General features: G+C 42.6%; 1 protein-coding gene across 1 annotated transcript in view; it reads right to left on the bottom strand.

Moving 5' to 3' along the window:
* The window catches only part of Yap1 (Yes associated protein 1), a 110,178-nt gene that overhangs the window by 4,903 nt on the left and 89,168 nt on the right, over positions 1-16,107 (bottom strand). The window contains exons 5-6 of the mRNA XM_008848679.2: positions 14,016-14,063; positions 616-746 (exon numbers count right to left, since the gene is read on the bottom strand). Coding sequence (XP_008846901.1) covers positions 616-746; positions 14,016-14,063 — 179 coding nt within the window. The remainder of the gene's footprint in view (positions 1-615; positions 747-14,015; positions 14,064-16,107) is intronic.

Below are 16,107 nucleotides of genomic sequence, written 5' to 3'. Positions count from 1 at the left end.
GTCCTGGAACTCACCATGTAGACCAGGCTGGCCTTGAACTCAGAGATCCGCCTGCCTCTGCCTCCCGAGTGCTGGGATTAAAGGTGTGCGCCAGAACGCCCAGCAAGAATAAATTTTTAAAAATTAAAATAATGCCACTAAGGTTAATGCTTTACTGCTTTTTGTTTTGGAAGACGCACAACCTTGTATTTATCTCCTTCCACTACAGTCTGTAAGAACACGAGGCCTTACAGCAAACAGCTCTATGGAAAGCTGACTGTGGACCCTTACACTAACAATCCTAAGGAGCTAAGATGCCATCCATCTGCTTCCCCAGAAAGGCATTCAGCGGCTCCTTTGAGTCTGTCATTTTAAGTGACATCAGTGAAGCGTTTAGGCAGAAGCAAGCGGAGCACGTTGGGACTCTGAGCTCCTTCCACAAGTCTGAACAGCTCGCTTCCTCCTACAGGAAGCAGTCTTTAATCCTCAGTTTTGATTATGCCTGCCATCTGTGCAGAGCTGTGTTTACAACTGCAGGTTTTGGTCCACACAGATATTCGAAACTGCCACAACAGGCACCCAGCAGAAGCCCGGAGCTGAGACCCCTTCCAAACACTGACCAGCACCATCATCTACCTGTTAAGGAACGGATCCGAGCTACTGGCCGTCATGGTCCTCAATTCCTGAGACATGCCGGGAGAAGACACGGGATTCTGAGTCCCTCCATCCTGCTCCAGTGTGGGTAACTGACTGCGAAGAGCTAATTCCTTAAACAAAAAGCAAACACAAAGAGTCAGTCTACTCAATGAACAAGCTTACTGCTAGATTTAAAGAAATAAAAAGCGCATCAATGGCTAGATACATATAAAAGGTAAAATATTAACATCCATTTTAAGGTTAACCTCTTTCCTAATCAGAATAACTAAATTATACATCTTAAATGACTGGGAACATCTTATGAGAGGCAGGAAGTTTGTCTAGTTGTACTAACACCCAAACATGCATAATTAGTTACTCTTTCTTTATTTTGGCAAATCCTCCCAATTCCTCCCTTGAGGTAGAACAGAAAGTCAAAATATAAATTCTTTGTTTGTGGTTACTCACCAGCTTTCAATTGGCTTTGGGGCAGCAATAAAAATAAAGAATAGAGAGAACATTGATGATTTACTGTCAGACATTAGCCCTCCCCTCCGCCCATGATGTTTACACTCTGCCATCAAGTATTTCACTGGCTTCGGGGATTTTCACCCTGAGCTGGATGGAGCTGTGTTCTATCTCCGTTGTGCATGGAATGGGGGAGGGGTAACATTAGAAACAACAGTGTGACTTCAAAGTTTCTCAGTCCCAGTCCCAGTATTCAAAACAGGCTAACATTTCAAGGATCTACCATTGCTCAGTGGACTCCTACCTGGAATCTAGGCAGAGGCCTGGGACAGCTGCTCTGTGGTCTGACAGGCCTGGGGCCCAGTGTCCCTCCCATCCCTTCACTGTCTGTTGCCCTCTTCCTCTCCAGTGCTTGCTCACTGGACTCTGCTCTCGGCTGAGCTGTGGCTGTGCCTCCTAAGCACTCAAACGCTGTCCCAGCTTGAGCAGCATTAACTGATGTGGAATATGGCTATTTCTTTAAATCACAACACATACTGCCCAGCTAAGATAGGGCTGCTCTGCATCTGAGACAGACAGCCCTCCTCCAGCTCCCTCCCACCCCACCCACATAACCACCACCTGACCACCGCAAGGGCCAGAGTCACTGAAATAACCTCTTAGCTCTCCACAGCCACTTCCAGACCTAGATTGTGCTTCCCTAGGCAGACCCCAATTTTTATTCAGGTTTATGCCTTCTGGATATACCATCCTTTAAAGCAGTTTCTTAACTATAGGCTCCGTCAGGTTTGTGAACTTGGATAGGAGTGGGAGAGCGAGATGTTACCTTAATTTCTGATAAATTTGAGCTCAAATTTTACATTTCTTCAATTATTAAAGGACAATATAACAAAACTCATTATAGTTCTGATTTCTCATCATTTTCATAACATATAATTGCTTTAGATATCTCAAAATACCATCTATGCCTAATATTATTTCAGCATAATAGTTTAAGGTATGTGTGCTGGAGCAATGGCTCAGCAGTTAAGAGCACTGGCTGTTCTTATAGAAGACCTGGGTTCGAATCCCATCACCCACATGGTGGCTAACTCCAGTTCTAGGGGAACCAGTGCCCTCTTTTGTCCTCAGGAGGCACTGCACAACATGGGTGCACTTACACACATGAAGGAATTAACACTCATACACATAAGATAAAAATAAATAAAAACAGTTTAAGGCATGTTTCTAGATAGCTTTATATTAATAAAGAAGTTGTGCAACAAATTATCACTTAATATTTTGATAGCAATAAAATTATTTCTCATTGCTCAACCATCTGGGAAGTGCAGATACAAACTACACTGAGGGCTACAAAGGGCTCAAGGGGCTACAAAGGGCTCAAAACAACAAGAAATGCTATAAAGATGGAAGCAGGGAAAAGTCCATACACGTGGTTGGTGGGAGTGCAAATGAGTGCAGTCACTATGGAAACCTGTGCAGAACTACCACATGGCCAGCTCTTGGGTGTATACTGGAAGATTTTAAGTTCCACCCATGTTCACTGCCACACTATTGACAATAGCCAAGACACAAAAACATGTCAGAGACCCATCAACAGATCAATGGGTAAAGAAAATGTGGTATATGCACACAATGGATTTTATTCAGTCACAAAGAATTCAATTAAGCCACTTGTAAGAAAATGGATGGATCTGGGGATAATGTTAAGCCAAACAAGCCAGCCTCAGAAAGACAAATATTGCATGTTTTCTCTCATTGAAGAATCTCAATTAAAAAATATGTAAATGCACACATAAAGACATGGAACTAGCATGGAGGTTACTTGGGAGGACTAGAAAGGGGGGGGACACGAAATTAAGAGAGGGGTGTGAGGGGTGCGTATGATCAAAGTACATGAAAAACATGAATGAAAAGGTCATAATGAAGCCTATTATTTTATATGCTAATTAAAATAATAAAGTGCTTTATAATGCTGTATACCATCTTTCCATATATTTGTATTTCACTATATTTATTTTTGTGCGTGGAGGTGCACATGTGTAGAGTGCGTGTCGTACATGTGGAGATCAGAGAACGAGTCTCAGGAATTGTTCTTGGTTCTCTTCTTCCAGCATGTGGGTCGCAGGGATTGAACTCAGGCTGTAAGGCTTAGTGGCATCTGTGCTTGGCTCCAAGGGCTCAGATGGATGCCAAGTAGCATGCTTGCTCTCCCCAACACGGATAAATTGCTCCTTGTTCTCAGCTTACCTCTTAAGCTGGTCCATCTAACATGTGAGGCATTCTGGAGTCTGGCTCGGGGCCCCTCGCCATTCCAGGTTCATCCTGGGCCTCACGCTTCAGTTTGCCTTCTGGATTCCAACTGACCTTCATTTCGCACCCATCTCTATCACTCCCGCACAGAGCCACTGCAGTCCGAACTCAGCGTGGAACAATTGCTAGTGTTTTGCTTCTGTGGAACCGTATTGATCACTGCCCATGCATAAAACTCATTCCATAGCCCACTGTTGAAATTCCTGCTCTCCTTTCAACTGCCACGTTGCCAGCAACTTCACCACTGAAACGTCACATCCTGGACTTGGAGGTTTCGCCCCTGGGAAAATTGCATGCATTTCACCTACTTTCTGAGCAGTTTTCTTCCATTCCATTTTTTTGGATGACCTCTGCCTTCATTTAGTTCTTCAATCTCAGACGCTCCTTTCCTCTAGTCTCCTGGCTCTCTTCTGGTTTATTTTTTACCTCTTCTCTACAAGCTTCAACTTATGACTACTTGAAATGCACTTGAGTATTTTTTTCAGATTCCTGATATGCATATAATTTTATCTTGATCCAGCAAATCTCAGTCTGCAGCTGGGTGCCCAGAGGTAAAATGTGTTTGCTTTACTTTTGTGCTGAGAAATGCTGGGTGGGAAGGGGACCACACAACTATCTGGAATGGAATCATTACCAGCAAATGGCCTTCCGCTTTGGCGGGAGCTGTGTCTGGGGGGTGTTTGTCTTCCTCACTCGGTTCCTGCATTCTCATGGTCAGAAACTCAAAAGCACAGCACCAAGCCGTAAGCTCCCAGTGGGTCAAGTACATGTTCGTTTCTTTTCAATTTAAATCATCACACTGAGATCAACTAACAGTCTTAGACATTCTGGCTGTTTCTGGGGCCTCTTCCCGTTCAGCTCAAAGGCATCTTCCTTTATACTCATTGTTAGGACTTTCCTTCCAGTCTGCTTCTCAGTGCTTCTGATGACCCCTTCCATTTCTTGATAGAACTCCATCACTGACTCCACCCGCCCATCCTGCAAAGTGAGAAGTGATCTACAGTAGGGGCAGCACACTGCTGCAGGTCGACAGTGTCTCTGCACTAAGGCCCTTCCATGTGTGGCTCTCGGCTTTTCTTTCTTTCTGTTGTTTCGGGCCTGCCTTCTCGAGGTAACTCCCATGAGGAGCCCATCTCCATTTGAGATGGGCTCAGACAGTACTGACCATGTGGTTAGAACCCTGAGCACTTAGCATGCTGACACTGCAATGATTTATTCCGTGTTCCATAAGGGCAGAGTTGAAGAGACTGTTTTGGAGCATAAAATAGTAACTTCTAACACTGAATCTTGCTCTGAAAACAAGGATGCCTAGAACCCTGTGATGAATCTGTCAGCCCTTCGGAACACACAGCACTTGAGACTATTTGAAGATAGGCTGCTTTTCCACAGGGCTGAGCATGGAGACACACTAGGCAAGTGTTCTCCACTCTACCACACCCCTAGCCCTAGAACCTCATCTGCATTTTCTCAAAAGGATGCATGTTTCCGTCTGCCTGGTTTGGCACGACACGGGCCTACAGATCATTATGGAAATAACCATAGTGTACTTTTCATAAAGCTCTAACAATTTTTAATTTTAGCTGTTCTGATGAAGTTTATTTTTATTGTATGTGTCTACACGTATGTTAATGAACCCATGTGCAGTGCCCAAGGAGGCCAGAAGAGGGCATCCGATCCCCTGGAACTGGAGTTATGGATGGTGTGAGCTGCCATGTGGGTGCTGGTAGCTGAACCTGGGTCCTCTGCAAGAGCAGCTAGTGCTCTTAATCACCACCATGCCTGGCTCTCATTCATTTCTGAGATAAGGTCTCACTATGCAGTTGAAGCTGGCATCAAACTTGCAATCCTCCTGCCTCAGTGTTTCACATGGTGGGATTATAGGTGTGTGCTGCTGCACTGTGCCTGGCTTCTAAGTAATTTTAGTAATATAACAGCTTTACAAATATAACTGATGTGCCATAGCTACACATACATTGCACAATTAGATGTGCTTTTATCTGCGCAGTCCTGAAATTCCACTGCAATCCCAATCATCATATCTCAGATTTTCTCCTGCTTCTTTTTACCTCCTTCACTCCTGTCCTCAGAAAGTAATAATCTGCCTTTTGCCATAGTATTTGTGTCAAGCTTTGTGTAAAAGGGACCAAGAAGGACCTTTCTTGCTGTATCTGTTGACTCCTTTTTAAAATTTTATGTGTATGAGTGTATTGCTTGTATGTAGGTAAGTGCACCTGAGTCATGCAATGCCCTCGAAGTCAGAACAGTGTTGCATCTCCTGGAACTGGAGTTAGGAATGGTTGTTAGTTCCCATGTGGGTGCTGGGAATTGAACTCAGGTCCTCTGCAAGAGCAGACAGTGCTCTTAACCACTGAGCCATCTCTCCAGCCTCTTGTCACTGATTCTACTATATGGTTACATTACAACTGTCTATTCACCTGCCAGTAAGACATTTGGATTATACCTAAACCTTCACTTTGTACAGACACAGGCTTCTGTTTTTCTTAAATATTCTTTATAAATAAAAACAAAAAACCTCCTAGACTTAACAATGGGGAGGTATCTCTGTTGATAAAGTGCTTTCCATACAAGCATAAAGGCCTAAGCTAATCAAACCAGGTGTGGTAGAGTACACTTGTAATCCCAGTGCTTGGGGGGGGGGGGGGGGTGCAGAGGGATCCCTGGGGCTCACTGGACAGCCATTCTGGCTGAAGTGGAGAGCACCAGGTTTGGTGAGAGACTCTGTCTCAAAAAATAAAGTCAGGAGAGACTGAGGAAGGCACCAGATGTTGACTTGTGGCCTCCACACACACTAACACACACGCATGTATGCACGCATGCATGCACACTCCCCCCAAGAGCTAAATTATGACGATGCATATTTGCAAGCCTGTAATCCCAGTACCCAGGAAGCTGAGACAAGAAGATTTTGAGTTCTAAGCCAATCTGAGCTACAAGAGAACCTGTTTCAAAAAACTTAAAACCCCCTAGAGCCACTCTACCTTCTTCCAAATTTCTATTATCACCGTCTTTCTCTTTATTTTTTCTAAACAATGTGCATCAGTTAAGTGGACCCAAAATGTCAGTTGCTTTTGTCTTTTTATTGGGGGGGGTACTTGGGATTAAATCCAGGATCTTGCCATGCCAGGCAAGCATTCTACCACCAAACCACATCCTTAACTCTTAATAAGTCTTTCTTTTATGGGAAATTACACTGTTATATAAATGAGAGGAGGGGAACTGAAGAACTAACGGCTTCGGGCTTCCAGTTCCATAGGAATCCATCATGAAAAGTAGGCAAACTCATGACTCTTAATGAATCACCATGGAACCTTCTTCCAGACCAAGCTTCAATCACTGACTTGACTCACAGTGCCAAGAGCCAACTCCAAATGTGTCCCAGATTAGCTGAAATTTACAGGCTCAATGGGAAAAGCCACTGCATTTTTTAATTATTACCGAAGAAAATGAGCTAAAAATACTTGCTTCATTTAGAAAAAGTCAAATACTCTAAAATAACTATTTGACCTTTGAAACACAGAACAGAAGCATCATTAAGTTTTGGCCAAATTCCCTCTAACTTGCTTATTTCCCCATTTTTGAAAGACTGTCAAAACTGTTTATTCTAACTACCTTTGGGAAAAGGAACTCTTAACAAACTTGTATTTTTAGCTCAGCAGTCTAATTTTAGGCACTGTGCTCAGAATGAAATAATCTTTAAACCCCTTAGAGATAAGAGCAACTTGCAACTTAACATGCCTCAGCTGAAATCACTCTTGTAGACAGTCCAATCATGTCCTGAGTCTTACAATAGCCACACCAGATTCATACAGTTACAAGGCATGTTTATATTCACATGTGTTTCCAGTAATGTTTTGGTTTGTTGGTTTCAGTACGGGAGGCGGGGGGGAGGGGCTGAATGTAAGAGGCAAAGAGTCCATCACTAAGCTATATCCCCAGTCCAGAAGAAGTGTTTTGATAAAAATTCTTGTAATAAGATAGTCTTTTCCAGATAGGAATACACAGAAACAGCAGCTTATTTTTAAATGCAGTAAAATGAGTTCATATGGAATAGATTTTTAGATTTAAAACAATTAGATCAGCTCCAAACACACTCCATACTTTCAAGCATAATCCTTGGCTGAGACACAATTAGAAAGCTGCCAGAGCGCACTCCACCTGACGGTTTCCCTGGAAGCAGGGCAGCTGCAGTGGTTTGAGTGCGAACACCCCCACAGACTCAGGTACTGAGCACTTGGTCAGGTGGTGGCATTGTCTGGGGTGGTCATGAAACCTTTAGGAGGTGTGACCTTGCTAGAGGAATCACGTGGGAGGGGGGGCGTTGAGCATCTCTCCCCATTTCCTGTGCCTACTTGAAGATGTGCGCTGGCATGGCAGGAGGCGGCCGGAGCAGAAAGCTGAGAGCTCACATCCTCTCCTCACATTTACTCTCTTGTCCTTCTGGTTGTAAGCCTGAGCTCTCTCTCTAGCTCAGACTGTAGTTTCTTAAAGAAATTTTTGTCTTTGGCAAATACTACGCTCTATTAGAGTATATCTGCCTTGGGACACTACATGGCACCAGGTGGGGTAGGTGGAGATGAATCTGTTTAAGGAAGGTTAACTTTGTGAACTAGAAATCTAACTTTAGAAATGAAGAATAACTCTTAAAAAACTCTTAAACAGTTCGCCTCAGTCACAGCAGTCTGGGTCAGTAATTCTAAAAACGGGAAAAGCCAAATTCGGTGGTGTATGCTTGTGGTCACAGAACTTGGGAGGCAGAAGCAAGAAGATCCACAAAAGTTCCAGGCCAGCCTGGTCTATGTAGTGAGTTCCAGGCCAACCAGGGCTATACAGTGAGACCCTGCCTCAAAGACACAAAAAGAAGATGGGGTCTTTCTATCTGCCAGTTGTATTTTATTATTTTTAAAATCATCAAAAATGTTAAATTGGGCTGGGGGTGAGCCTAGTGGTAGAGCCCTTATCTAGCATGAACTAGAGTCTGGGTTCAATCCCCAGAGTTAGAGAGAAAAAAAAAGTTGTTGTTTGGATTTCTTTTTTCTCGCTAGTACTGGGAATTGAACCCAGGCATCACGCATGCTAGGGCAGTACTCTACCAATGAGCTACATATCTCCAGCCCCATCTCCTTTCGTTTACTTTTTACTTTGAGATGGGGCATGCCTTCAACTTGGTATCCTCCTTATCCAGCTGGGATTGCATGCCTACTCCACCAGGCCCAGCTTGGAATGCTTTTTTCTCATTTCCTGGTGTTGGGGACTCTAGATATGCCAGACAAGCTCTCTGCCATTAAGCTACCTTCTTAGTTCTCCTTCTTAATGTCTGTCATTTATCAAGTTATTTTCAAGCCTAGGATAGAGGTCCACCTGCCCCTACCGCCTGCTGGGATTAAAGGTGTGTGCCACTACGCCCAACAGGATAGCTCTTTTGACTGAAAGAAGTATACAGATGTATCTTGGACAGTTATAAGGACTGTGTAATTCTCAGCTCTGAAAAATTAACACCAAATAGATGGAATATAGTGTTTTTAGCATTATCCTGAGATTCAAAGTGATTTTGATCTTTGTAATTTTGAATCTCAAAGTAAAATGCAAGAAAAAGAAGTCACAGCACCATTCCCATAAGAGACAGTTTGAGTTAAAATAAGATAAACTATTATGAGGTGTGGGGTATGAGGCCACTTAACCCCAAAACACATTTGTGAGGAGGCTTGAGACATGATCTTGCTATGTAGCCCTAGCTGGCTTGGAGCTCACAAAGTAGACCAGGTCGAACTTGACCTTGTAGCAATCCTACTTCCCTAGCGAAAGCTGCTTTTACAGGCCAGAGCTATTGACTGTAGGCAAGCATCATTACACTGATTTCCCTGTCCATTTTTGTGCAAAAATTTCTTTCACATATCCACCAAAAAAAAAAGAATATATTCACTGGAAAACCCACCAAATAAATTTAGGATTAGACAAATTAGGACTTCAAAGAGAAGGAGGTCAAAAAAACAGAAACAAAAACAAAGCTACAAGGGTTTTATAATATCTTTTCTAGTATCTGCTAATATAAAAGACAGGTTGGAGGGAACGGGGGAAGCCAAATTCTTTGCTATTACTAAACTCACAGGGAGAAAAGAGTCTTTGGCAATTGTTTTCACAGTTCTGAACAATGTATTATTTTACTGTTTTTGATTAAAAGTGTGGACCCTGAGCCCTTTCACTAACAAGGGGTTATGATGTAGCCTGCTCCCCAGGAACAATACTATGGGCTCTGTCACTCACTGATCACTGAGTGACCCTGATATGCACCAAGTGTCAGGAGAAACAGCCACCAGACACCATACATGTGCAAAATACCAATGCTATTATTTCTATGAAGACTAAAATTTTACTTCTGACCACCTAACTCTCAAATCCACTGGTTGCTGAGATAAGATTTTTTTTTAAACAATGGATTTATTTTTAATTTATGTTTTCTTTATATGCATGAGTATTTTGCCTACACGCATGTAAGTGCACCACATGTGGTGCCAGGTACCCAAAAAGGTTAGAAGAGGACGGTCGATCCCTTGGAACTGGAGTTCTAACCACCTCCATGTGGGTGCTGAGAACTGAACCTGCGTCCTCTGCAGGAGCAGCAAGTGCTCTTAACCACTGAGCCATCTCTACAGTCCCTTATTTTAAATTATGTGCATGTATGTGTGTCTCTGTACAGGCAAATGCAGGTGCCTGCAGAGGACAAGAGGAATTCAGATCCCCTGGACCTGAAGTTATAGGCAGCTGTGAGTCATCTGATGTACGTGCTAGGAACTGAATTCAGGCCCCCTAGAAGAGTTAACTACTGAGCCATCTTCTCTCCAGTCCTTATTTTATTATTTTTTTTAAATATTTACTTAAATATTATTTATTTGTGTGTGTGTGTGTGTGTGTGTGTGTTTGTGTGTGTGTCTGCCAAAAGTATGTAGGTGTGTGCAGAGGCCAGAGGAAGGGGTTGGATCCCCTGGAGCTGGAGTTATAGGCAGTTGTGAACCACTCTACATGGTTGCTGAGAACTGAACTTGGGTCTCTACAAGAGCAGCAAGTGCTCTTAATGGCTGAGCCATCTCTCCACTCCCCACTTCTTATTTTAAATGATGTGTATGTATATGTGCACTCAAGTGCAGGTGTCTGCAGAGCCCATGGAGCTGGAGTTACAGTCATGAGTCACATAAATGCGTGCTGGGAATTGAACTCAGGTCCTACGAAAGAGTTCTTAATCACTGAACCATCATCTCTCCAGCCAAGATAAGACATACACACACATATTTTTTTTAAGGGAAGATATTTTTATAGGATGGTCTTATTTCTGGATAGTTTCAAGAATTCTGATGAGGACATTTCGGGGTAAGGCTTGACCAAGGCCTTATTAGAGGAGACAGTGAGGCTCAACCGGTAAGAGGGAAGGGGAACAGCAAGATCTCCCCAATGGAAGAGTAGCTTACCCAGAGCCCATGAGACAAGCTACTGACCAACCAGGAGCCAGCTGGACGTACAGGCACCAGAGACCTTCAGACACTCAGAACCACTCAGCAGAGGAAAGAAGGCAGAACACATGCAGGAAGACAATCGTTCCTCAAAACCTCTCATTCAATAGACCTTGAAACAGAAGTTGGGATGTGCTAAGCCCAGGCTCAAACCTCTCCAGTTACAAAGCAGCAGCGCCAGGTGAGAAGGATCTGGCGGGAAAGCTGGGCAGTGGCCGCTCATTCCCGCAAAGCCAGTGCCAGAGTTCCTTCTGAGAGCAGAAACTGCTTTTGAAACATAAAAATGGTGAATTAATAAAATGAAAAATCTTAAGCTCCTAATTAAGGACAAATTCTCCCCAAATCTTGTAAACACACTGTAATAATTGATAATTTTCATGTTTAATTACAAAGATATAAAAATGCCTTTTAAAGGTCCATCTTTCTCTTTCAGTGTGATTCAAGTCACATGTCTTAGGATTTTTCATTAACCCACAGGGACATTAGTGTGAATGGTACAGAATCCCAGAACATAATCATTAGTTAACTCTATCAAAAACACTTCAAAACAGCTTCTGAATTAGTAATTAAAGAAACATTCTGAGCCGGGCGTGCTGGCACTCACCTTTAATCACATCACTTGGGAAGCAGAAGCAGGCGGATCTCTGGGAGTTCGAGGCCAGCCTGGTCTACATAGTGAGTTCCAGGCCAGCTGGGGCTACAGGGAGACCATGTCTCAAAAAGACCAAAATAAACAAACAAACAAATAAAAAGGATATGCTCTGAAAGTGGCGGTTCATACTTGTAAATCCCAGACTCAGGGAAGAACCCTAAGAACTGCCTGGAGTTCAAGGCCAGTCAGAGCATCATGGTCTCCCCAAATAACTACAGAACAAAACCAGTCCACATTCTGGAGGTCTGGAACCTTCTAACCTCCCAGTGTATAAGGTATGTAATGCCAATGAATGATGCCATTTCCCTGTCTTGGTCACATAGCTAATTTCTACTAGAAAAGTAAAACCAAACAAAGCCACAACTTTGAAGAGTATTCAAGAATCTTATACTCTTCCCATATTCTGTTCTTCGAGACTGGAAATCACTTTCTGACTTTGAATCTCCTGTCATTTTCTCTTTAGAACTTCTCTTAACACCTTCCCTGATGTTGTATGACCCCATCCTAGGAGTCCTGTGCTACATTCAGAGGCCAACATGGAACTGAACCTAAGGTCTTAACGTTAGGTTAGGTTAGACTACATGCAGTCTGTCACCACTGGGCCTTACCCTCCGGCCCAATCAGATGTCTCTGTGGCTGCCTATTACTTACTGAATTGAAGTATAAATTATTTTCGTTATATCTCTGGGCTTTCATTTCTGAAGGTTCCTAGGATCACATAAAACACTGATAAAATAAATTGACTGTGCTTTTATTACTCTGGCTTTTGCTAAGGAAGTGATAGCCACGCCCTTAGGATAGCTGAGATAAGTCACTTTTCTCCCTCTGTGCATTCTCTCTTAAGGTCATGGAAAAAATATGTAGAATGAGAGAAACACACACAAATGCTCAAGAGTCTACGAGACTCCATGGACCTGAGCTCCCCAACTTTAACCCTCTACTAGAATCCAAACCTGACTTGAGTTAACTTTGGCTCTTATTTTAGTTTCCACCTCAGGATCACCACTAACAGCCTCCTTCAGGAAACACTTCAGAGGAAAAGACTGTCCTCATGTTGTAAGATCTGATGCTATGTGCTATGCTGTCTCTGACAGTCAAATGTAGCAGAGTCCCTCATCTCAAGAACGTATGTTCTTGGTCTGGTGCATGCCTTTAATCCCAGCACTTGGGAGGCAGAGACAGGTGGATCTCTGTGAGTTCAAGGCCAGTCTGGTCTACATAGTGAGTTCCAGACCAGCTGGGGCTACAGGGAAACTCTGTACCCAAAAAAGACCAAATGTTGTGTTCTACAGGAGTGGGGTTATGAGTTACTTCCTGACTTGATGTTCTGGTTAAATGCAGGCATTTATGAGACAAAGAGAAATAGTTTGCTCTCTTATAAAGGTAACTGGTCTCTATGAGGGCGCTATCTTGAGTATCAGCAGGGTGTTCCAAAGACCAAGTTAACAGCACTCAGTCAGCGTCACTGACAGATGCCACTTCTACAGCAGATTCCGAACAGCACACTGGTTTAGTCTAGTACAGAAGAGCAACAAAGAACAGGAGGTATTTGGCTGCAGGCGTGGGAGCGCACACTTGCAATCCAGCACTTGCGAGGCTGAAGCAGGAGTACTGCTGAAAACTCTAGGCCTAAAACAAGAAAGCACGAAAGGGAGGAAGACAGCTGTTTTACGGCTGTGTCTGCTCATCTCCAACAAGTACAGACCCTTGAGCTCCTCCTTCCTTTAAACATACAGAATCACTTTGGTTTCAGAATGAGATTATTCCAGTGTCTCAGACAGGAGTCTTGTTAGAATGAGAAAATAGCCACCATCTCCCATCAACATCTGATGCTTTTGTGACTCGTACACCCTGGAGTTCATCGGGGAGAAACAGACCTGAATGAAACACACTAACAAGAGAGCTCTCTCTTTACAAAGTTCTGACATTTCGAAAGCCTTCCCCTTCAGAAGGTCCGCTAAGAATAATTCTTATTTTCCTCATTGTATGATTCATCATGACTTCCCAAATTAGCCTGCTCAAGTCTATAAGCTAATGCTACTTTCTTTGCTAGGGTTCAATTTATTGATTCTTTTAAAACTTTTTTTTTTAAAGCAAACAAAAGGAGAAAAAAGAGAAGAAAAGAAAAGCTACTTTAAGCTGCTCAAATAAAAATTGCACACATTTCTGAGGCTGACAGAATGTACCACTGAGATATACTCCATTTCCAGTGAGGCAGAAGACCTCAGAGTCTCGGGGAACACCACACACTCCCAGGAGGAGTGGGCAGGCCAGACAGTCCACACTCTTGGAAGAGTAGCTAAGTGTCTTGGGAGAAAGATGGCTCAAAGTGGTCCACTCTGGCTCATCTCCAATAAGGACAGGACCCTGAAACACAGTATATCTTTCTTTCCTAATTTAGTATCTTTTGTCCCCCAACGCTAAAACATCGTATAAGAGCCTACCTGACATTTTGGAGAATTTGCTGTGCTGGGATTGATATTCCGCATTGCCTAAGAGTAAAAAATAAGACGGATAAAAATTACTTTAAGCCACATGGTTTGGCTGTGTAGGCTGACTTACAAATTGTATCCAGACATCTCACCATAGCACAGAATTCCCAAGCTACCCAAGAAGCAGCAGACTGAGGAAGACAAGAGCCAGCAGAGCGACCATGAAACAAACTGACCCTCCAAGTTTAGCAGCACCACGGACAGGACAGCAAGGCATCAAGACCAAGGAAAAATTTTATAGCAGTCAGGTAGGTTCTTTGCTTCTGTATTAGACGAAAAAGATAGAAATAATTTTTGATGTTTCAGCAGTAAGACGTTGTGGGTATAAGAAGTTCATAGGAAGCCAAGGGACTTAGGATATACTCAATTCATACTGATTGCTAAACAAAACAAAAATCTTAAAAATATGTTCTATCAGCATTAGAATAGAGCACATAATCTCTTCAACAGGAGACAAGACAGTATATAGCAAAGAAAAGTAATGGAGGTTACCTTTGAAGAAGGAAAGCTATGCTGTCCAGGACCCATCACCCAGAGGAAGGACCACAGTAAGATTAGAAAAATTCCATGGAAAGTTACAAGTAGCAGAAGTTGCCCACCAGGAAAACCACGCTCATCAACGGCACACAAGAGAGCGACAACAGTCCATTTCTGGACTTTACCAATTAAGCAAGGTTCTTATGGAAGTTTCTCAATTCTTGATAATTCACAATCATGTGAAATTGAGACTTAAATTTACACCAGTTAGTACTCAGGAAGAGCAGAAGGAAGTCAAGGGAAACAGGCTGTGCGGAACAGACTTTCCACCACTATTTCTTCTAAGAGCCACATGATCACATTCCCAATAGTGCTAATGTTCTCAGTCGTTCACATAACTCAAAAATACCCTCTTTCAAGCAGTTAGGCAGTTGGTTAGGAGCTTTCCTTCTGCATCTAGACAGATGATATTCTAGCACCACTCCCCCATCTTTGGCACAAATTCTGTCAGAGTTCACCTTCAACACCAATCACACCCATACCACATAGATACATTCTAACAAAGTGCCAACAGTTTAAGGATGAGTCTGTGTGGGATTCCATAACTTAATTTAACTAATCCCTTGGGTATTAGCTCCTGATACCCCAATCAGAGTTCAGCAATGGTATCTGGTGCATGAACTTTCAAGAACACTCTATGATACTCTTAACAACATAACCAAATGTCCTTGATGTACCTTTAAAGGTCTGAATTCTGGAAAGAGAGTAACATTCAACTAATTTAAAATATGCTATGATCTGGGAAGGGCAATAGTATAGATACATATATTTTGGGTTTGTAAACAGAATATCTTTGGGGTAGAGATGAGTAAGAAACTCCATTATTTTATATCTAGAAGAAAACTAGAGAATCAGGGGGAAAGATTTTGTTTCCAAAGTCCTTTTATCTTTTGTTCACATACACTATTGTGCCATGTTATTATCTATTCAAAAAAGGTTTATTTTAAAAGACCTGCACTGCTTAACCCCAGACCAGTTCCCCACTACCTCAACAATATCTTAAATACTTGGAAATAAGAAAATTTTTCTTTTTAATTGTTGGGATACGGCTGAGGAGTTTCAACCCAGGGACTCATACATGCTAGGCAAACTCTCTACCACTAGGCTATATCCCAGGTTCAAAATTAAATTTGAGATGGGGAATTAGTAATTTATTGTTATGTACCCTAAAGACCAACAGTGTCTTCTGAAGGAAAACTGAAGGAAATGGTCAAAGAGGGCTTCAAACACCTGACTGCCAGGTCTTACTGTCCCTCAACACACTGAACAAAAAAGTCTATAAACACAATTCGAAGAAACATGAGATCTTATAAATTTGGAGATAAGCTGTATTATGTTTTTAATCATATATTTTTTAAAATATTTATTATTTTTATCTTATGTGTATGAGTGTATTGCCTACATGTATGTGAGTGCACCCATGTCATGCAATGCCCCAGAGGTCAGAAGAGGCTGTTGGATCCCCTGGGACTGGAGTTACAGACAGTTGTTAGCTGCCACGTGGGTG

The sequence above is a fragment of the Nannospalax galili genome, unplaced genomic scaffold (assembly GCF_000622305.1).
Source record: "Nannospalax galili isolate Female #2095 unplaced genomic scaffold, S.galili_v1.0 scaffold824, whole genome shotgun sequence".
NCBI lineage: Eukaryota > Metazoa > Chordata > Mammalia > Rodentia > Spalacidae > Nannospalax > Nannospalax galili.
Note: the sequence above shows the minus strand (reverse complement) of the source record. Positions and strands in the feature narration are given on the sequence as shown.